The 24,400-nt window shown below is 40.7% G+C and overlaps 1 protein-coding gene across 1 annotated transcript in view; it reads right to left on the reverse strand.

Moving 5' to 3' along the window:
- Window positions 1-506: 506 nt before the first annotated feature.
- The window catches only part of LOC133243997 (ATP-binding cassette subfamily C member 4-like), a 29,773-nt gene continuing 5,879 nt past the window's right edge, over window positions 507-24,400 (reverse strand). The window contains exons 2-5 of the mRNA XM_061410683.1: window positions 19,782-19,892; window positions 19,114-19,234; window positions 6,096-6,320; window positions 507-1,049 (exon numbers count right to left, since the gene is read on the reverse strand). Of these exons, the coding sequence (XP_061266667.1) occupies window positions 945-1,049; window positions 6,096-6,320; window positions 19,114-19,234; window positions 19,782-19,892 (562 nt within the window). The 3' untranslated portion in view covers window positions 507-944. The remainder of the gene's footprint in view (window positions 1,050-6,095; window positions 6,321-19,113; window positions 19,235-19,781; window positions 19,893-24,400) is intronic.

Raw genomic sequence — 24,400 nt, forward strand, 5'->3', positions numbered from 1 at the left:
ACACAGTATAGAAATAATATGCTTGTGAAGAAGATACAGGATCCAAAACAGAAATGATCACAGTGGATTTTAAACCTGCTAAAGCAGAAATCCACACATCCACCCCAAATGACACTGTTCTGAGGCAGCACAGGACCAGCCACGGAGAACCCAACCAGCAGCACTGGGAGGAAGATCTGAATTTTATCCACAATACAGATGAGCTCAGGGTTTCCCCAAACTCTCTTTGCTCCAAAATTCAGCCACCATCTCCCCAGGAGAGCCTATATTATGGTACCTACTACTCTCTCCAGTAATTACTTAAGTATTTACCTCCCTGACAGGCTGTGGCTTTTGGGGGACAAAACTAAGCCTAATTTATCCCTGAAACTGAGTAGAAGTCTTACTTCATGTTTGATGAATGAATACTTGAAGGAGAAGCAGTCTAGTGCAGTACAGATCTGACCAACAGCTACAATGGGTAATATGATTTATTCATAAAGTAAGCGGGGGAAAAAGAGTGTGAGGGGATGGCAGAGAATAGGTTGTGTCTGGCTGAGGACCACCCACTTGGCATTATTCCTCACAGGCTCCCTATACAGCAGGCACTGAACAGGGAAAGAACAACCCCTGCCCACCAGGCCTTCATCATTCAGAGGAGGAGGAAGACAGCCCAGCAACACCAACACCATGTGCCAAGAAGGGCCACACCAGGGGGACCCCTAGGGACACTAACCAAGCTGGGAAAGAATCCTGTTGCCTGTCTATTATTAGAAAGACAAAATTCTCATCCACAGGACAACACACATTGTTACATCTAAGTTGCACACAGAAGAAATGAGAGTTGGATAAAAAGAACCCTTGTCTTAGGTCCTCAACAGAACCCTGGCTGACACCAAACCCTGGCACCTGGCATCCCAATAAGCTACATTCAGTAAGAAGGATGGGAAATGGAAGAGAATCCCTCAGGAGCAGCTTACCTGATCAAACCTATTTACATCGTTGGACAGCAGGTTGACTATCTGGCCTGTGGTGGTCTTCCCCATGGCCAAGCTACTCAGACGAAGTACCTAGTGAGAGAAAGATACAGAGAATTGGATTGCTAAGGTGATACCAAGTCAATCTTACAACATAGCAAAATGGAGTGTGTTTTTGTGGGGTTTTGAGCAGTGCTAGGACAAAGAGAGTGACCCCGAACAGCAGGGCTCTAGGGACCTACATTCATCCTTCGTCTCCTCAATGTGGCGGCAGCCCTGCCCATAAGAACAACAAAGGGAGGAGCAGGAGGTAGAAGCAAAATCCCCCATCCTGCTTCTCAATGAACTTGAACCTGCCTGAAGGAAAAAGGGATGTTGATTTAGACTTAAGAACAAACCAAAATAAATTTAAGCCAAACTGCATGAAAGTGGAAAGGCTACCTTAAAGAAAGAAATTAGAGGACTTGGACAGACTATAAATCTGGAATTGATTATTAATTCTGAGCGAGACCTCATTTAAACACTTTGGGCTTAGTTTATTCATTCTGAAATGAGTGAGTATAATGTTCAAAACACTGTTCCTGTGAGGAACCTCTGTTCTTAATGCCAGTCTGCTGACTTTACAAAAAACACAGCCTCTGCTGCACAATTCCTTTATTTGTTAAGAAAAATGCCCTAGAGATCTGAGGAACCTGAACAGACACCATGAGCTGCTTCAAAGACCACCAGTCAGATCCAAACAGAGTCTCATGGCTCATAAAACTGTTTCATTTAGTCCTCAGGTTAAACAGAAAAATCAGTGATAAAGTGGGGATGTAAAACAACATAGCTGCCATAGAAGAGAGTATGGCTGTTCCTCAAAAAAATAAACACAAAATTAGCATATAATACAGCAGTTCCACTTCTGGGAATATACTCAAAAGAACTGAGTGTATGAACTTGAACAGATATTGATACACTTGTGTTCAGAGCAGCAATGATCACAATAGCCAAAAGGTAGAAACAACCCAAATGTTCACTAACAGATGAATGGATACAGAGAATGCTGTATATACCTATAATGGAATATTATTCAGTTGTAAAATGGAATTAAATTTGACACCTGCTCCACCATCAATGAACCCTTAAGACATTATGCTATATGACATAAACGAGACACAGAATGACAAATATTTTAAGATTCCACTTACATGGGACACCAAGTCAAATTCAAAGATTGAAGTATAATGGTGATGGCTGGTAGGGGTGGGCTGGGGCGGCTGGAGAATTAGTGTTTATTGGATGGAGAGGATCACTTTGCGAAGATGAAATTCTGGAGATGAAGAGCAGTGTTGTTTCCTCAACAATGTAAATGTTCCTAATGTCACTAAATTGTTGTTGTTCAGTCACTAAGTCATGCCCAACTCTTTGCAATGCCATGGACTGCAGCACAGCAGTCTCCTCAGTCCTCCACTGTCTCCTGAAGTTTGCTCAAATTCATGTCCATTGAGTCAGTGAAGGTATCTAAACATCTCATCATCTGCCACCCCTGTCTCTTTTGCCTTCAGTCTTTCCCAACATCAGGGTCTCTTCCAATGAGTCAGCTCTTCATGTCACTAATGTCACTAATTTAGTTGGGAAACAATGTTCCCCAATTTAGTTAAAATTGTAAATTTTATGTTGTGCATATTTTATAATAATTTTTAAATCAATGACCAAAAGCCAAAAGTAACTTTACCAAATTTGCAGAAATGACAAATCATTTTATTTATGACACATCCCACAAGATCATCCAAAGTTCAGCTAAAAAGAGCCCAAAAATTTCCCAAAGGTGACATTCCAAAGTGTTAGTGTGAAGAGGAAGGAAAAACAGGTGGACAATGACTCACCTGTGCAGCAAAGAGTGAGCTTTGACTGAACCATGACCTCACACCTAACAAGGTTTTCACAGTGCAGTTCTGGTGAAATTTCACACATACTTATGGGAGCTAAGCACAATCTAGAAAGACAAACATCTAGCTAACTTGTGGAGAAATCTGAGTACTCATCTCTTAAACAGTGAAAGGTGCAAGAGAATAACAAATATATGATGAGGGACAATGAAGAACCCTGGCTAGAGTGTACAGTCACCACTGCCATTTCCATGTCACCCAGGAGGAAACCAGCCCTTGTGCCAAACACACACAGTGAGATGCCAGGGGCCCTGGGTTCATACAGCACTGAGATTAACAAGAGTATGCTCAAAGAAAGATGAGGAGAAGACACTTTACATTTTGCCAAGAAAAACATTCCCAAGAAACAGAAGCTCTAGATAAGCAGCATAAGTAGCAACTAGGTAAAAGAAGCGATAATTTCAATTTAAATTGTTTGGTTTTAGCTTTTGATTAGGATTTTATCTTTTAATAAAAATTATATGTATTAAGGTAGACAACATGATTATTGTTAAAAATATACATTGGGAAATGATTTCTGTAGTAAAACCAATTAACATATTCACACTTTATGTAGTTACCATTTTGTGTGCCTCCTGAGAACACTTAGGTCTTCCCTTTTGGCTCAGCTGATAAAGAATATGCCTGCAATGCAGGAGACCTGGGTTCGATCCCTGGGTTGGGAAGATCCCCTGGAAAAGGAAAGGCTACCCACTCTAGTATTCTCGCCTGGAGAATTCCATGAACTACATAGTCCATGGGGTCGGAAAGAGTCGGACACGACTGAGCGATTTTCACTTTCACACTTTCACTTGAGAACACTTCAGATCTACTCTCGCATAAAAATTCAAGTATATAATACAATTAAATAAGGATTTTTTAAAGCAAATAACCCAGGGCAACACAATACTGAGAAACAACTTTACACAGAGACTTTCAGCAGTTGACATGGTGTATCTGTGGCAATTTCTTTGTAAAGACACCTGAAATCCTAATTCCTTTTATACTAGCTAAGATCAGGGTAAGCTATGAAGTAGTTGTGTGGCATTTCTCAATATAAAAATCACTGAACACATCAAATCAGGTCTTATTAAAACTTCTATAATGCATACTAAAAAGAAAAAGGAAATATAGTATTATGAAGATAACTTGAAAGAACAGCAACAAATTCTCCCCCAAATTACTAAAGACAATGGATATTTTCAAGTTTTATCCAAAATATCCAATTATTGTCTTTAATGCCAATAAAACAATTGTAACTATAGCATATAGCATATAGTGAGTTTGTATTTAGCCTGAGTTATAATTATATTTTTCTTTTTTTTAATACCTTTTATTTTATTTAACTTTACAATATTGTATTGGTTTTTGCCATATATCAAAATGAATCTGCCACAGGTATACATGTGTTTCCCATCCTGAACCCTCCTCCCTCCTCCCTCCCCATACCATCCCTCTGGGTCATCCCAGTGCACCAGCCCCAAGCATTCTGTATCCTGCATCGAACCTGGACTGGTGACTCGTTTCATATATGATATTATACATATTTCAATGTCATTCTCCCAAATCATCCCACCCTCTCCCTCTCCCACAGAGTCCAAAATCCTGTTCTATACATCAGTGTATCTTTTGCTGTCTCGTATACAGGGTTATTGTTACCATCTTTCTAAATTCCATATATATGCGTTAATATACTGTATTGGTGTTTTTCTTTCTGGCTTACTTCACTCTGTATAATAGGCTCCAGTTTCATCCACCTCATTAGAACTGATTCAAATGTATTCTTTTTAATGGCTGAGTAATACTCCATTGTGTATATGTACCACAGCTTTCTTATCCATTCATCTGCTGATAGAAATCCCTTGCATTCCTATACATTAATAATGAGAAAATAGAAAGAGAATTTAAGGAAACAATTCCATTCACCATTGCAACGAAAAGAATAAAATACATAGGAATATATCTACCTAAAGAAACTAAAGACCTATATATGCTGCCAAGTCACTTCAGTTGTGTCCGACTCTGTGCAACCCCATGGACTGCAGCCTACCAGGCTTCTCCATCCATGGGATTCTCCAGGCAAGAACACTGGAGTGGGTTGCCATTTCCTTCTCCAAAAGACCTATATATAGAAAACTATAAAACACTGGTGAAAGAAATCAAAGAGGACACTAATAGATGGAGAAATATACCATGTTCATGGATTGGAAGCATCAATATAGTGAAAATGAGTATACTACCCAAAGCAATTTATAGATTCAATGCAATCCCTATCAAGCTACTAAAAGTATTCTTCACAGAGCTAGAACAAATAATTTCACAATTTGTATGGAAATACAAAAAACCTCAAATAGCCAAAGCTATCTTGAGAAAGAAGAATGGAACTGAAGGAATCAACCTGCCTGACTTCAGGCTCTACTACAAAGCCACAGTCATCAAGACAGTATGGTACTGGCATGAAGACAGAAATATAGATCAATGGAACAAAATAGAAAGCCCTGAGATAAATCCACGCACATATGGACACCTTATCTTTGACAAAGGAGGCAAGAATATACAATGGATTAAAGACAATTTCTTTAACAAGTGGTGCTGGGAAAACTGGTCAACCACTTGTAAAAAAATGAAATTAGAGCACTTTCTAACACCATACACAAAAATAAACTCAAAATGGATTAAAGATCTAAACGTAAGACCAGAAACTATATTTTTCTTTAGTTAACACAATTGTACTGAATGCGATTAAATGGGCCATTGAAAAATATAATCATTCCTTTTCTCAAATCCATTCTGTTCTCCAAGATTTAATTTTATGGATCCAATCCTGAAGTTCACTTTTAAATACAGCTTTGAAGCTTTTAATGAACAACAACAACAAAATTTCCAGAAATACCACTATGAGAATTAGGAATAAAAACATTGAAAATCAATGGGATACCTTTAATACTTTAATTTTTAATTAGATTTTATTACAGATTTAGTGGATATTATGCAACAGTGGATATTATGTGGCTAAAAGTCATAAAAAGTAGCCCTGATCCAATCTCAGTAGAAAACTTATTATATATTGGAAAAGCAACAAAAAAAAACTTGACTTTGTGCAAACACCAAGCTTCTCCAGTAAAGTACAAATGATCCCAGTTACCAAAGTTTAGTTTACAGAGAACTTTCCCTAAATGTTCCTGATGCTTCAGGGGAGGTATACACTGTGAAACCGAGTGACACTCACCTTGCAGTAGATCATATGGCACAGGGCTACTCTCAGCCTCATCCCCAAACACTGAATGTGATAGAAGTATAAGTGGTGCAGAACGGCCCACACCAGCACGCTGGCGCTCAGCCCTGCCGCGTAGCCGTAGGCTTCGTGCAAAGCGGCAGAATCGGTGGGATCATAGTTTTCAACATAACTAATCATTTTCCCCAAAAATATGGGCTGAACGACTTTGGTGCCTTCCTAAAAGGAAAAAAAGGCTTAATTAGAAATGCAAGCTCTACCAGTTTTCTTAACACAAGTTTTACTTTTACCATTAGCATATTAAAAGGGCATTTTTGGCAAAACACTACATTTATGATTCACCTGAAAAGAAAATATCTATCTCCTATTAGACAAGCAGACAATAGTTTTAACCTTAAGCCAAAATTTTACATTCAAAGAAAATGAAGCCTTAGTACTTCATACTCACTACACTCTAGAAGTTCAATAAATACTACAACCAGTGCTTTAGAATGCATTTGGCAAAATACCAAGTTATTCTTAGGGTGCTGGTGCTAAGTTGCTTCAGTCACGTCCAACTCTTTGTGACCCTGTGGACTGTAGCCCACCAGGCTCCTCTGTCCATGGGATTTCCCAAGCAAGAATACTGGAGTGGGTTGCCATTTCCTTCTTCAGGGAATCTTCCTCACCCAGGGATCGAAATTGTGTCTCTTTATGACTCCTGCATAGGCAGGCGGGTTCTTTATCACTAGCACCAGAAAAAGGGTAAGAAATTTGCTTCCATACAAACAAGCTCTGCTGGCAGTCTATCCCTGTCCCCGTGTTCTTTCAACATCTCAGCCTAACAGAAAGTCAAAATGGATCATGTATGGGAGACACACTCTTATCACCTTCTTAAGAATCTTTATGAATTGAGACACTGAGACAAATGCATTCACTTGTACCCACCCCAAACTTCACACATCAGTACAACAAGAAAACAGAGCCCAGACTCTGTTGGAACATCACAGAGAAACCAGGCTGGGGAGGTTCTCAGGGTTTCAGCCCCGAGGGACACTGTGTCACTATGTCCCTACCCTCTAGAAGCTGGGCTGTCCCTTGGAATCAAGCTAAAAAACAATTTTTGTCCATGGTTTGCCATCAGCCACTTATTGCCATCAGCCACTTATTGCTGGTTTGGAAGAAATGTTACCAATCATCTCTTCCCTAAGGCAAAAGTTAAAATCCTAAACAAGTGAGGTGGAGGACACTGAGCCTTCTCCCTTGAGTAAGCCTTAAGGAAAGCAATTTTCTTTCCCAAAACTAAAGGTAGAAAACTGCAACACTTGCTCACCCTGCCAAATGGCCACTCCACCCCACAACCTACTTCTTCCCTCTAGTCACCCCTTGAAGGTCCCCTTCTCTCCCATCAAAGAAAACCAAACACTCAACACAAATCCAAGTCATCAAAAGTAAACGCCATGACCCTAGCATCATTTCCTCCACAGACTTCTCAAAAGTCAAAATGTCAAAACTTTGGAAATCTTTCAGGAACTTGACTTTGGAGCAAGCTTTTCCTTTTAAGCAATCCTTCCTTATTAATATAGACAGGATAAGCAACTGCCAGGTTTTCCTTGATAGCACTCTTCTGTCTGTCTGAAGTTGTGGAAAAGATATGCAAGAGGAAGAGAAGCTGAATCCCCAACACAAACAAAACTAACAAGCATTTTCTGCTCAACAAACTAGTGCCTGATGAGGATATATAGAGAAAGTTGTCCCCATTCCTCAAATGGATGTAACATTAAACCCCGACACTCCTGTCTTGTTCTGCACCCACAGGTTCACAGGCTACACCAACTGCCTCACCTTCCACAAGGTAATGAAAGCCATCTATTACAGAGAAGAAATCACTGTTAAGCTAAAGAATTATGCATAGGATGATCAGATCAGAGTAAGAGATCTGTTCTCAAGAACACAAAGTTCACTGTTACATTTCAGCAAGCCCTATCATTCACCCCTAGAGGTTCTAAGAGCTTATGGAAGAGTCCCTCAGACTGTACACTGTAAAACAGACTTTGTATAGACCGCACTGAGATAGAAATATGTAGGCTCACACAGAGAAACAAGAATGTCAGCCCAGGTAAGGCCGAGGGCAGTCCAGTGCTGCAGCCTGCAAACCTGGGGCTCTCCATCAGAAGCCCAGCACTAACACCTGCCATCCCAAACGGTCCTAAAACTTATGATTTGCTTAGGAAATCATTGTTGCCTGTTACTCAGCTCTCCTTTTGACCCTGATACTGTTCTAATTACAGTAAGTGTAATGTCACCCACCAAAGAGAATACTGATAGATGCAACAAATTCACCAAAAATTAGTATAAAATAAAGGCACCTCATTACTATCTGATTGGATTTTTTCTGCTGAGACATAGTATTTAATAACCGAGTTGAGCAGATAGCCTCATTAAGGAGTAATGCCATGGACTTTCCTGGTGGTCCAGTCGTTAAGAATCTGCCTGCAAATGCAGGGGACACAGGTTCCATCTCTGGTCAGGGAAGATCCCACATGCTGTGGAGCAACCAAGCCTGTGCACCACAACTACTGAGCCCATGCACGCTGACTACTGGAGCCATCACACCTAGAGCCTGTGCTCCGCAACAAGAGAAGCCACTGCAGTGAGAGGCCCGCACACTGTAACTACAGAAAAGTCCTTGCTCAGCAGTGAAGACCCAGTGCAATCAAAATTGATTTATTTTTTTAAAAAAGAGTAAGGCCAGTGGTGAAAGACAGGGAAGCCTGGCATGCTGCAGTCCCTGGGGTAGCAGACACCGACACAACTGAGCGACTGAACAACAAATGCCAGTCCTGGCTCAGAGCTTCCACTCCTCTGTCTGCTCTTTTTTAAAATCTTGTTTGTTTATTTATCTTTGACTCTGCTGGATCTTCGTTGACACACACGGGCTCTTCCTTGCTGTGTGGGCCTTCTCTTGTTGCGGTGAGTGAGGGCTACTCTCTAGTTGTAGCGGCCATGCTTCTGGTTTTGCTGGCTCCTCTTTTTGCAGAGCAGAGGCTCTAGAGCACACAGGCTTCGGTAGGTGCACCAAGTGGGCTCCGTAGTTGCAGTTGATGGGCCCCAAGGCATGTGGGATCTGAGTTCCTGGACCAGGAACCCATGTCCACTGCACTGGCAGGAAAATTCTTAACCACCGACCACTAGGGAAGTCCCTCCTCTGTCTGTTCTTGATCCTAATCCTCAACGAGTAAGAAATAAAACAATCCCTGTAGCTCCTCTGTGTCAATTCTGTTTCTTTATCCAGAGTTTTAAAATGGTGGCATTTCCAAATAAAAAGAAAGAAATAAAACAATTGAGAAAATGTCCATTAGCAAACTTGAAACTAACCAAATGAAAACCTTCTGGATAGCAAGAACAAGATCAAAAATTGTTCCCATAAAGCCTTCATCTTTGACACCAACCTATAACCCAGTGAATAGCCTTCCCACAAAACAACTGGGAACATAGTTCTTCTTGCTTCACAAGAATTCTGCATAACTGTGAAACTGTAAAAGATATTTAAAACAGTCCAATATAATACCACAACAATCATTTCAAAGTTCTATGAGAGTCTCTGAGGCAGACATCTCTTGGTGGAGTCCTTGTTAGTTAATCTCCTGCAAGCACTTGACATTCCGGCTCACCTCTTGCTTCTTAGGGGAACTTACAGTTTCTCTGCTACATTTCCACACTACTTGAAGTGTTTCTGGCCCAATTCTACCATCTTCAAGAAAAACTGAGTAACTCCCTTAGATGGCCCAAGCCACCACCTTAAATACCATCTCCAGCTAAAGAAAGGTTGGTAGGGACACAATGAGAAGTTAATAGGAAAAGCAGCTAAAATTAAAATGGCTGGGTTTTTTACAGAGGTTTAAGTATTCTCCATTGACAAGATTCTTCTGTGATTTAGAGACATCCTTCTCTTTTTGGTACTGGGAGGAAGACACCTTTACAAATGGAAATTTCCTTCATCAATGTAAATGTCCCTCACAGAAGGGTAACTTCTGCTCTGTCTTTACAGTTTCTCCTGTGTCTATTTCTCAAAAAAAAAAAAAAAAATCAGCTAAAAATAATCTTTGTGTCAAAAATGCACATTCTCAGGTGACACTTTCTACTACCCTTCAAGCATATTCAATGTTTGTAGTTTTGAACTATTTGTAACACCTACAGGAAAAAATAAAAAACTCTGTAGGAAGCAGGTGACAGAGGAGCACAGAGCTGTTGTCAGAAAAACATCTCTTGACTCTGAGTCTCAATGGAGGCTGTGGGAGGAGAGAAGAGAATGCAGAGAACACTGGCCTGGGAGTCCGAACACTGGGCTTCAGAAACCAGGTCGGCCACCTGCGAGTCACATGACCCTAAGCCCATCATGTGCCCACCTGCCCTCCAGGTCTTTGTTTACCTCGAGGAATTGTGGGACAACTAAGAGCCACAACAGCTCTAAGTACTCTAAAACCAACACTAAAAAACAAGTGTAAGCTATGATCATTTTTATGATACAGAAGTCCTGGGAAGAGACCTGCTCTATTAATGGCAGAGGCTGGTTTCACAAAGGGTTTGGAAAACTCAGTGCTGCTCACAGGCCACCATGCAGAGCAACTCTTGAGAAAAGTCATTTATAAAAGCCAACATTTCTGGATAGCAATTAAAAGTTTCACTTCTAAGCAGATTTTTTTTTTTAATTTTTAACCATTATGAACCTTTAAAAAAGAGGCACCTACTTCCCTGACTTCTAAAAGAAAACAGAATAAGGGAGGAGTGGGGAGAATGAGTGAAATAGGTGATGGAGATTAGAAGGTACAATCTTTTAGTTAAAAAAATAAATAGTGAGATGTGATGTACAACATAGGAAATACAGTCAATAATATTGGAATAACTTTGTATGGTGACAGAGGGCAACTAGACTTGCAGTGATCATTTTATAATGTATACAAATATTGAATCAGTATGCTATATACCTAAAACTAATATAATAAGTCAATTATACTTCATTTTTTATTTTTAATGGGAATAAAACATTTTTTATGCTTTTTAAAAAATGAATTAAAAAGCATTCCCATCATTTATGACTCAAGGTCATCACTGTGGGTATCACTAACAACTAATGCCTAATGCTATGCTCTCAATATCCAGCAGGGTGCACACAGCAGGTCTGCTCTGCAGGTCCCCTTCTGCTTGGCTCAGTGCCCCCTCCTCCTCTCCCTTGCTGTGTGGACTTTGGTGGTTGCTCTCAGCCCACAGTAACCTTGCCACCAAAGCCTCCACTTTGCCACTTTGCCACTTTTCAGCCTCCTGCATTGAGCAAACTCAAGGGACACTTGGAAGAAAGGGTTGGGAAATAAAGGCAAAAGCCCAGTACAGCTCTTGGGGAACCAGCCCTGAGTCAAGGCACAAAACCCACTGTGGGACTCAGGATTTTGTTTACCTCCGGCCCATAAACTGAGCTCCAAAGTGAATATTTACACAAACATGTGCCTCCTACAGCCTCCACCTAGACCAGAGACCATCAGCAAAAGTGGCCTTGGACAAACAAGTGACTGGACAAGGCCAGGCCCTTTCTAATGTTCCTGGGAACAGGACATAAACCCTGGTCACTCCACCCCTCTCAGGGGAAGGGACTGGGTGAACCCACTCTGGTTCTCTGAGGTCACCCCACTTACACACCAGCAGGTGGAGACCTCACCTCTCAGAGAGAAGCCCCGATGACCTAGGGAGGTGTTCTCTGTGTCTCTGGTCCAGGCAGAGACTTCAGGCTCCACCTCCCCACCTTGAGGGCCCTGGGCAGGCGGAGACCTGTCCTCCCCACCCACATTCCCCTTGGAGGTGTACAAAGGGGAGGGGCCAGACATGCTGAGAACTCGCTGCCTGTTCTGTTCTAATTAGGGGTGACCTGTAAATGCCCCAGGTTCAATATCAGCCTGGTACTTGTTTCCCCAAGCATTACAGTCACTCAATTCTCATGGGACAGAGGTTCACATACCTTGAAATTCTAACCCCAAAATCCTCACCCTGGACTGGCATGGCCCTGCCTCTTCCCACTGGTGCTGCCAGGAATACCTGTGTTGTGGTTGGTCAGAGCACTGTCTGGGAACCACAGATAATCCATGAGTCATCCTGTGCACCAGAGGAATTTAAAAAAGGGCTGGAAGTCACAAATAAATGTGTTCATGTTTTAGAGAATCCTGAGCTGAGTTTAGATCCTCCGCCATATAAAATAAAAGGCCACTTAGGGATGGTAATGACGGGAAAGGTGGTTTGTTAAAGGGCTCCTGGGTCCATCTGAACTTAGCATGATGCTACTGCTAGTGTCAACATCCTAGTCACTTCTGGCACCCAGGGTGCATGGTCACCTGGAATCTACCCTCAATTACAATCCCCAATCTGACTTCCTGCTCTAGGAAGTTCTTAGCATCCTATTTATTAACTTCAGGCCAAGTTCAGGATGCGTGTGTCATGAGACCTGTAGACAAAGCTCTCAAGATGAGTCTTCCTGGGAATTCCCTGATGGTCCAGTGGTTAAGATGCTTTGCTTTCATTCCATGGCCAAAGTTAAATCCCTGGTTGCAGAACTAAGATCCCATAATCCACACAAAAAGAATTTTTAAATAATTTTTTTAATGAGCATTTCTGACACTGGGCAAGCTATAAGTCATTGAGATGGTCAAGATGGTAAGTCAGAGTACCTGAGACATAATGTCCCTCTGTCCTTTGTGAGACCATGGCACACTATGGAAGTACTTGGCACTCAGTGTCCTCTATTCTAAAACCAGGATAATATTAAGTCAGGAAGGTGGATTCCTCCAGCTCCATTTCTTCTTTCTCAAGACTGCTTTGGCTATTCAGGGTCTTTTGTGTTTCCATATTAATTGTGAAAATTTCTGTTCTAGTTCTGTGAAAAATGTCATTGGTAATTTGATAGGGATCACATTGAATCTGTAGATTGCATTTGATAGTATAGTCATTTTCACAATATTGATTCTTCCTACCCAGAAACATGGAATATCTCTCCAGCTGTTTAAGTCATCTTTGATTTCTTTCATTAGTGTCCTATAATTTTCTGTATACAGTTCTTTCATCTCCTTAGGTAAATTTATTTCTAGATATTTCTTCTTCTTTTTTTTTTTTTTTGCAATGGTAAATTGGATTGATTCTGTAATTTCTCTGATTTTTCATTGTTATTATATAGAAATGCAAGTGATTTCTGTGTATCAATTTTGTATCCTGCAACTTTGCTAAATTCACTGACTAGCTCTAGTAATTTTCTGATACTATCTTTAGGGTTTTCTATACAGTGTCATGTCATCTGCAAACAGTGAGAGCTTTACTTTTTCTTTTCTGATCTGAATTATTTTTATTTCTTTTTCTTCTCTGATTGCTGTAGCTAGGACTTCCAGAACTATGTTGAATAATAATGTTAGGTAGGTAGAATAGGGAAAAGGAGTCCAAAATGGCGGTGGCTAAAAGAAAAGGAAGGGAAAAGCCCACTAAAATAGAACAAAGGAAGGTCAAAGGAAGGTCCGAGGACCAGAGTGAAGACTTCAGGTAGAACAAACAGCACTCCTGGCTAAGCCCAATTTGCATAGGGCAGGCCCAGGTGGAGGAAAAAACATATAAAAGGAGGAGCCAAAGCGCTTTCTCTCTCTCTCTCCTGCATGCATGCACTCTTTCTCTCTCTCTCCCTCCCCCGCATGCTCTTCCACTCTCTTCTCTTTGAGTCTTTGGGTTAGCATGCCCTCACACTTCGCGGATGGATTCTCCTGCTATCTTCTAAATAAAATAGAGCTGTAACACTGATTTGCCTAAGAGCTATAACACGGTTTGTCCAAGACCCGAGAGCTTTGACACACTGAGGGCTTTAATGTCCCTTGCTCCAAATCTTTGTTGTGGTGAGACAAAGAACCGAGGAACATACATTCGCATGACAATAATAATATGTTGAATAATAATAATAACAAGACACCCTTGTCTTGTTCCTGATCTTAGGGAGAATACTTTCAGTTTTTCACCGTTGACAATAATGTTTGCTGTAGGTTTATCATATATGGCCTTTACTATGTTTAGGTAGATTCCTTCTATGCCCATTTTTTGAAGAGTTTTAATCATAAATAGGTGCTGAATTTTGTCAAAGGCTTTTTCTGCATCTATTGAGATGATCATATGGTTTTTATTTTTCAATTTGTTTATATGGTGTATCACATTGACTGATTTGCATATATTGAAGAATCCTTGCATTCCTGAAATAAACTCAACTTGATCATGGTGTATGAGCTTTTTAATGTGTTGCTGAATTCTGTTTGCTGGAATTTTGTTGAGGATTTTTGCATCTATGTTTATCAGTGATATTGGCCTGTAGTTTTCTTTTCTGTGTTGTTTTTGTCTGGTTTTGGTATCAGGGTGATGGTGGCCTCATAGAATGAGTTTGGAAGTGTTCCTTCCTCTGTAATTTTTTTTAAAGCGTTTTAGAAGGATAGGCATTAGCTCTTCTGTAAATGTTAATACAATTCTGCCATGGAGTCATCTGGTCCTGGGCTTTTGTTTTCTGAGAGATTTTTAATCACAGCTTCAATTTCAGTAATTTCAGTACTTATAAGTGGGTTGTTCATAATTTCTATTTCTTCCTGGTTCAGTCTTGGAAGATTGAACTTTTCTAAGGATCTGTCCATTTCTTCTAAGTTATCCATCTTATTGCCATATAGTTATTCATAATAGTCTCTTATAATCCTTTGTATCTCTGCATCCTCTGCTGTAACCTCTCCTTTTTCATTTCTAATTTTGTTGATTTGATTCTTTTTTTCTTGATGAGTCTAGCTAAAGGCTTGTCAATTTTGTTTATCTTCTCAAACAACCAGCTTTTAGTTTTATTAATCTTTACTATTGTTTCTTTCATTTCTTTTTCATGTATTTCTGCTCGGATCTTTATGATTTCTTTCCTTCTACTAATTTGGGCATTTTCTTGTTCTTCTTTGTCCAGCTGTGTTAGGTGTAAAGTTAGGTTATCTATTCAATGTTTCTCGAGGTGGGATTATATTGCTATAAACTTCCCTCTTAGAACTGCTTTTGCTGCATCCCATAGGTTTTGAGTTGTTGTGTTTTCATTGTTATTTGTTTCTAGAAATTTTTGATTTCCCTTTTGATTTCTTCAGTAACCTGTTGGTTATTTAGAAACGTATCGTTTAATCTCCATGTGCTTGTGTTTCTTAGAGGTTTTTTTTTTTTTTTTTTCTTGTAATTGATATCTAGTCTCATAGCATTGTGTTCAGAGAAAATGCTTGATATGATTTCAATTTTCTTAAATTTACTGTTTGATTTGTGACACAAGATGTGGTCTATCCTGGAGAATATTCTGTGTGCACTTAAGAAGAAGGTGTATTCTTCTGCATTCAGATGGCATGTCCTGAAGATATCCATGACATCCATCTCATCTAATTTATCATTTAAGACTTGTACTTCCTTAATTTTGTTTTGATTACCTGTCCATTGATGTGAGTAGGGGGTTAAAGTCTCATACTATGATTGTGTTACTGTCAATTTCTCCTGTTATGTCTGTTAGCATTTGTCTTATGTATTGAGGTACTCCCATGTTGGGTTACACAGATATTCACAATTGTTATGTCTTCCTCATGGATTGATCCCTTGATCATTATGTAGTAACCTTCCTTATCTCTTGTAATCTTCCTTTTAAGGTCTATTTTGTCTGATATGAGGATTGCTACTCCAGCTTTATTTTGCTTCTCATTTGCATGGAACATATTTTTCCATCCTCTCACTTTCAGTCTATATGTGTCTTTAGGGCTGAAGTGGGTTTCTTGTAGACAGCATATATATGGGTCTTGTTTTTGTATCCATTCAGCCAGTCTGTGTCTTTTGGTTGGAACATTTAATCCATTTACATTTAAAATAATTATTGATATGTATGTCTTATTGCCATTTTCTTAACTGTTTGGGAATGAGTTTGTAGATCTTCTTTCTTCTCTTGTATTTCTTGACTATATATGTCCCTTTAACATTTGTTGTAAAGCTGGTTTTGTGGTACTGAATTCTCTTAACTTTTGCTTGTCTGAAAAGCATTTGATTTCTCCATCAGTTTTGAATGAGATTCTTGATAGGTACAGTAATCTTGCCTGTAGATTTTTCCCTTTCAGTACTTTAAATATATCCTGCCATTCCCTTCTGGTCTGCAGGGTTTCTGCTGAAAGATCAGCTGTTAAGTGTATGGGGTTTCCCTTGTACGTTACTTGCTGCTTCTCCCTTGTTGCTTTTAATAGTCTTTATTTGTGTTTAGTCTTTGTTAGTTTGATTAATATGTGCCTTGGCATGTTTCTCCTTGGATTTATCCTGTATGGGACTCTTTGTGCCTCTTGGACTTGACTGTTTCCTTTTCCATGTTTGGGAAATTTTCAACTATAGTCTCTTCAAAAACATTTTCATACCCTTTCTTTTTCTCTTCTTCTTCTGGGACCCCTATGATTCGAATGTTGGTGGGTTTGATATTGTACCAGAGGTCTCTGAGGCTATCCTCAGTTCTTTTCATTCTTTTTACTTTATTCTGCTCTTCAGAAGTTATTTCCACCATTTTATCTTCCAGCTCACAGATTCATTCTTCTGCTTCAGATATTGATTCCTTCTAGAGTATTTTTTAATTTCAGTATTTGTGTTGTTTGTCTCTGTATGTTTATTCTTCAATTCTTCTGGGTCTTTGTTAATTTATTCTTGCAGTTTCTCCATTTTGTTTTCAAGGTTTTTGATCATCTTTACTATCATTATTCTGAAATCTTTTTCAGGTAGCTTGCCTATTTCCTCTTCATTTATTTGGACTTCTGTTTTTTCTAGTTTGTTCCTTCATTTGTGTAGCATTTCTCTGCCTTTTCATTTTTTTTTAACTTATTGTGTTTGAGGTTTCCTTTTCCCAGGCTTCAAGGTTGAATTCTTTCTTCTTTTTGTTTTCTGCCCTCCTAAGGTTGGTCCAGTGGTTTGTGTGAGCTTCGTATAGGGGAGATCTGTGCCGAGTTTTTTTGTTTGTTTTTCCTCTTATGGGCAAGGATGAGTGAGGTGGTAATCCTGTCTGCTGATGATTGGGTTTGTATGTTTGTTTTGTTTGTTGTTTAAATGAGGCATCCTCCACACGGTGCTACTGGTGGTTAGGTGATGCTGGGCCTTGTATTCAAGTGATTTCCTTTGTTGTGAGTTCTCACTATTTGATACTCCCTAGGGTTAGTTTTCTGGTAGACTAGGGTCGTGGAGTCAGTGCACCGACTCCAAAGCCTCGGGGCTTGATCTCGAGTTTTGTGTGGCTCTATATATTCTTTTCCACTGGCCAGGTACTCCTGTCCACTCTCAGCTGGTGTTCTGCATGCACTTCTGTGTCTTCCTGATGTATTCCTGAAAGTGTATTCCTGATGTATCATGGAGAGAGATGTACTCCAGGTCCACCTACTCCTCCGCCTTCTTGTTATCTGCTACTAGTACTTCTAATACTACAGAAAATGAGCCCCCACATTTACCAGGTCCTCAACTTCCCACTTCTCTGCCATGAGTGCCCAACAACCAATCTCCTGAAATAGGGGCCAGGGCTCTACCAGTTGCACCTTCCTAGATGCCCAGCAGGCAGTATTACTGGGGCTGGACAACTTTGAAATCAACACTCCACCCTGCCCTCACAAGGCACTGCAGTATCTCAGTCGTCAATGCCCTCTCAAAGGTGGCACTCCACCCCACATACCTGTCCCCACTCTCTGACACAATGGTCAACCCACCTTTGTCATCAAAGACTCCATCTCCCAGGACCACTAAGTCACCTGTGAGCTGACAGATTCTCTGATCTCTCCAATTGTGTGGGGCAGACTTCACCTACTCTGCTGCCTGCTACCCACAGTGTCCTTTGGTACAACACAACCTTTAAACAAGAGCCACACCCCCCAACTCTAAACCACCTGGCCCACCCACTTTATCCTCAACACAATGGACTTATGACAACTCACCACCTTCTCCACCCCTTTCACAGCACCTGCATCTTCCATCCCTTCTGCTTTCACACACTCACAGGCCACCCATGTCCCTATGGCAGAACTAAGGGACCACTGAGAGCACAAGCCACCCAAGTGGGTCTGCAGTAGACCTTGAGTAGGCTCAGCCAGAATAGATGGGCTGATGGCACTGTGTCCTCAGGTTGGAACTGTCTCTCTGGGGGATCTTTACCCAGGATCTTCAGGGTCATGAAGGTCACTGACCTCACCGCTTTCTGTCTCTGGTTGTCTACTCCACATCCCCTCCTACACCTTCTGCCAATGCCAGGCTACCAGGATCCCCCTTCATGCAGGAAACCACCCCACATCCAGGGACAGAAACCAGCATGGATGGTGCATGGAGTCTCTGCAATTCAATGATGAAGCTGGAGCTCCTCATCACAGGGAGCTCTGGCCTGGGTGACCCAGCCTACAGGGAAGGAGGCAGCCCAGGGAAGGGTGTACTCTTGGGAGCTCTGGGAGCTCCAGCCCAAATGCAGGGCCATGGGTTCGGTGTCACAGGAAGGGGAGAGATGACAATCCCTTCTTAGGAAAGCATTTATCAGATGTGAATTGGGCAACTTAACAATTACTTGCTGAGCACCTGTAAAATGTCTTATGTTATCTGGGCTCTGGTCCAAGTTTACGTCCTCCAAACCACATTTCTTGAGTTTGTAGTATATTCTTTTGGTCAAGGATCACTTTCAGCATTTATGTTATTTACTGAGCATCAATAATATCCTAATATGGTATAAAATGTCTTTTCCTTCCACAACACTATGTTTTAACCTGTTAAAAGGAAAATAGTTAATCCCTGGAGGTCCAATCCTTTAAGCATCTGTCCATTCTAAAGATAAACACAACTGCTGGGCTACATCATGATTTCTAGACATTTTATCCTCTAATCTTAAAATACTGGCCTCTCTCCGCACAGGTCCCGTCCATCTCAGTACTGACCTGCATATAATAAAAAGCAATGCACAGTATATAAAAGCTTTTACCTCAAGAAGTATAAAAATTCCAAAAACTAAATAGGATTTCCAGTGACACTTGAAGATTGCTTTCATTAAAGAAGGCTCCCGCACATCTTTCTCAGCTCTCAAAACTTCTTGATCCCAGTACCTGTGATGAGAAACAAAGTACAGTAAAGAACAATGTGTCCACCAGACAAAACAGGGAGGTGGCAGACTGGAGGAAAAGACTTTACTACAGGGCACTCTGTGGATGCCCCATAAATGCTGGCTAATTGCTCACTGGATGCCTGAAAGATGAGCGTGCAGACCCTGCAGGACCGGGAAAACAGGCCTTGAGGGAAAAGTCTCAGTCTCAGGAAACAAGTTCCTGCCAAGCCTTTGCTGGATTCACAGGGTCGTGAGCAGCTCAGGAGAGCAGACACCCTCTTCCAGGGACCTCACCTCGAGGGACAGAGTTCAGCCTCCAGGGTCTTGGCTGCAGGTTCTCTCCACTTCCACAAATGCACAGAGAATATAGGCTCCCCAGCTTCCAAAGTGTGTTAAGCCCAGGGTCAGCCTGAGGGGCGTAAGTGTGGTGTGTCAGGGGAAGGAGGCTCAGGAGAACCCAGAGGAAGGCAAAGCTCCCCACAACACAACTTTAGCCACACGTGGAAATTCTCAGTCTTCCTCCCCTTCTCCCTGCTGCCTGTGCTCACCCTTGTAGTTCTTCTCCAAGGTGCTGGGAGCGATCTTCCAGAAGCACGGAGTACATGTCATCTTCTTCTAATCTTCGTTTGTAACCAATTTTAAACAAGGGGTTTAGCCAACTGTTAAAATTTAAGAGAAATGGAGAGTCACAGATATACAAATCACACATGTCTAATTAAGTTCTAACTCTTGAGCTTTGTAAAAAAAAAAGAAAAAAAGAAGGAGAAGAAGAAAGAGAGAAATGGAAACGGAAGAATCAATATAGTGAAAATGAGTATACTACCCAAAGCAATCCACAGATTCAGCACAATCCCTATTAAACTACCAATGGTATTTTTCACAGAACTAGGACAAATCATTTCAGAATATGTATGGAAACACAAAAGACCTCAAATAGCCAAATCAATCTTGAGAAAGAAGAATGCAACTGGAGGAAACAATCTGCCTGACTTCATATTACACTACAAAGCTACAGTCATCAAGACAGTATGGTACTGGCACAAAGGCAGAAATATAGATCAATTGAACAAAATAGAAAGCCCAGAGATAAATCCATGCATCTATGGACACTTTATCTTTGATAAATGAGGCAAAATTATACAATAGAGAAAAGACAGTCTCTTCAAGAAGTGGTGCTAGGAAAATTGGTAAACTACATGTAAAAGAATGAAACCAGAACACTATCAAACACCATACATAAAAATAAAATCAAAATGAATTAAAGACCTAAATGCAAGACCAGAAAGTATAAAATTCTTAGAGGAAAACATAGACAGACTCTCTTTGACAAATTACAGCAATATCCTCTATGACCCACCTCCCAGAGTAACAACAATAAACAAAAAGGACCTAATTAAACTTTAAAAATTTTGCACAACAAAGTAAACTATAAGCAAGGTGAAATGACAGCCTTCACAATAGGAGAACAGCAAACAAAACAACTGACAAAGAATTAATCTTCACCGTATACAAGCAGCTCATGCAGCTCAATATCAGAAAAACTAACCCAATCAAAAAGTGAGCAAAAGACCTAAACAGACTTTTCTTGAAAGAAGACATACAGATGGTTAATAAACACATGAAAATATGTTCAACATTACTCACTGTTAGAAAAAGGCAAATCAAAACCACAATGAGGTATCATCTCACACTGGTCAGAATGGCCATCATCAAAAAATTCTACAAATAAATGCTGGAGAGGGTGTGGAGAAAAGGGAAACTTCTTACACTGTTGGTGGGAATGCAAACTGGTACAGCCAATAATTTTGGAGAACAGTGTGGAGATTCCTTTAAAAACTGGAAATAGAACTGCCATTTTGAGTGAGTTAAAATGAGTGAAGTCTCTCAGTCATGTCCAACTCTTTGCGACCCCATGGACTGTAGCCCACCAGGCTCCTCCATCCATGGGATTCTCCAGGCAAGAATACTGGAGTGGGTTGCCATTTCCTTCTCCAGGGGATCTTCCCAACCCAGGGATCGAACCCAGGTCTCCCGCATTGCAGGCAGACACTTTAAACTCTGAGCCACCAGGGAAGCCGAGCAAACTGCCATATGACCCAGAAAATCCTACTGCTGGGCATACACCTCAAGGAAACCAGAATTGAAAGAGACACATGTACCCCAATGTTCATTGCAACACTGTTTACAATAGCTAGGACATGGAAGCAACCTAGATCTCCATCAGCAGATGAATGGATAAGGAAGTTATGGTACATATATACAGTGAAATATTACTCAGCTATAAAAAGGAACACATTTAAGTCAGTTCTAATGAGGTAGATGAACCTGGAGCCTATTATACAGAGTGAAGTAAGTCAGAAACAGAAAGCCAAATCCTGTGTATTAACACATATATATGGAATTTAGAAAGATGGTACCAATGATCCTACATGTTGGACAGCAAGGGAAACATAGATGTAAAGAACAGACTTTTGGACTCAGAGGGAAAAGGCAAGGATGGGATGACTTGAGAGAATAGCATTGAAACATGTATACTATCATATGTAAAACAGATGGCCAGTGCAAATTCGATGTATGAAACAGGGCACCCAAAGCCAGTGCTCTGGGACAACCCAGAGGGATAGGGTGGGGAAAAAAATTGGGAGGTGGGTGGATCAGGGGGACACACGTATACCTGTGGCCAATTCATGTTGATGTATGGCAAAAAAACCATTATAATATTGTAAAGTAATTATCCTAAAATAAATTTAAAAAATAATTACATATGTGTTTACACACACACATATGTATACACCCTAATTCTATACAATGAGAGGCCCTGGAGTAATTACATATTGGTAGCAAAGAGCATTCCAGTCCTTAGATCTTGGGGTTCTGTTTTTTTAACACATACAATTACATTTCCTTTCTTGTGGTGAGAAGTTTTAAGGTCTAATTTCTTAGCAGCTTTCAAATATGCATAGAGTATTACTAACTATAGTCACCACACCAAACATTACATCTCCATAGCTTATTTATTTTATAACTGGAAGTCTGTGCCTTTTAGGACTCTTCACCCAGATCTTAGCTTTCTGATACCCTTCTTCTCTAAAAGGAGCCAAGGCTCCTTGAAGAAATAGCTGGTTACAAGGTTGGGGCAGTTTATACAAGCACCTGATAATTAGCTTTTTTGATTATAATATAAAAGCCAGACATTAAACTTTGGAGACATCCTTGTCGAAGACAGCCACCTCCAATGAACATGTGCCACCTACACAACTAGATAAAGAGCCAGGCCACCCCACCCATGAAGTTCCCACTTGGAAAAAGCTCTGGTTGACTTGATAACAGACTATCTTGCTGACTGCTTGATTCTCCCTTCTCACACTTTATTTTCCCGCTCTTGTGTTTTAAATTCACCAATAAAGAGTGACAGAGAAGGCAATGGCACCCCACTCCAGTACTCTTGCCTGGAAAATCCCATGGATGGAGAAGCCAGGAAGGCTGCAGTCCATGGGGTCGCTGAGGGTCGGACATGACTGAGAGACTTCACTTTCCTTTCACTTTCACTTTTCACTTTCATGCATTGGATAAGGAAATGGCAAGCCACCCCAGTGTTCTTGCCTGGAGAATCCCAGGGACGAGGAAGCCTGGTGGGCTGCCATCTATGGGGTCGCACAGAGTTTGACACGACTGAAGTGACTTAGCATACTTAGCAATAAAGAGTGAACCATCAAAATCCTAGACACCCCACCCTCAACCCCCAAAAGGCAGAATCTCAAGTCCAGACTTACTCACATGTCCTCTCTCTATTCAGGACCTGCCTGTGTCACCCCAGGTGTGTCTGGTACCCTCCATGACACGTGAATGAGTGATACACCTCATCATTTCAAAGTCCCCTGATGGTTGTTGCTGACACGTGTCCCACAATCGTAAGAACCACAAGAGCCAGTCAAGCCACAACACTGGCTCCAAAAGGAGAATTTCTGTGGGGGCTGCTCATAACTAGTACAAGCCCTGGTAAGCAGAGCCCCAGGCAATCCCGGCAAAAGCCTCACTGTCTACAGCCTAAGACCTACAGGCAGAGAAAGTCCAAGGAACAACTTGCACCATAAAATAAGGAAGCCCTGAAAGAGTCATGAGATTGTATAGAAAGGACAGATAAGCCAGCTTGAATGACTTTTGCTAGACAAATCGGGGATACATTGAGAATCAAAACAAATAAGTGGCAATGAATAACAACAAATTAAATAAAGAAAGGATCTCTGAATCCATGTTGTTACATTAACAGGAAAGAAAGGAATGCTCTTGCAAACAGAAGCAAACAAACACAAAAGGAGTGATGGAGTCAGAAAATTATCAATGGAAGTTAAAACCAGTGGGTGAAAGTTTGATGTGGAAGACAGTATCCATATAATCTCAAATTCTCTCTCTGCAAATTACTTATTATAAACGGGAAAAAAACAGTTAACTATACACAGGATACCCCTCAAACCCTGTTCAAATCCATTAGGCATTATTTAAATGATAATAAAATGTAGAGATAGCCCAAAGATTAACACCATTTTCCTGACCTTGCCAGGGTAAGGAAAATTTCAAGGTAAGACAATAATAACCAGTGAAAGCAGAGATCAAACTTCTTTTATTCCATTATTCCAAGGACAGTATGTATACAGAATTGATGCTCAAGAATTATTTATTGAATGCATGAATGTCCATGAATCATTAAAGAAGCAATAAGAGAAACTGGGCTTCAGCTTTTACAAACTCTGGTAGGTTGGCACCTCCAAAGAACCCCAATCCAGGAGACAGAAGACTGGATCCTAATCCCAACAGTGGCCCTGAGGACCCAGGGCCTCAACTGTGCCCCCTCCTCCACTTCTCCACTCCGGGTCAGCATCTCAGTGACCCTTACTATGTCTTGCTATGTCTCAATTTCCTTCCAAAACAAAAGTATATAAGTCAGTGAGCTTTACCACTAAACAGATTTGAAACACGTTAGGCCATTTACCCTACAGTCATTCCCCACAGAAAACACTCAGAATTAGCACTGGGATGTGCCCAGATGATGACACTTCCCCCCACACTAGTGCAGGAAGAAAAGAGTTCTGGAAATTGTTTGCAAAATTACATGAATGTCCTTAACAATGCTAAACCATATGCTTAAATATGGTCAAGATGGTAAATT

The sequence above is a fragment of the Bos javanicus genome, unplaced genomic scaffold (genome assembly GCF_032452875.1).
Source record: "Bos javanicus breed banteng unplaced genomic scaffold, ARS-OSU_banteng_1.0 tig00001919_1, whole genome shotgun sequence".
Lineage (NCBI taxonomy): Eukaryota > Metazoa > Chordata > Mammalia > Artiodactyla > Bovidae > Bos > Bos javanicus.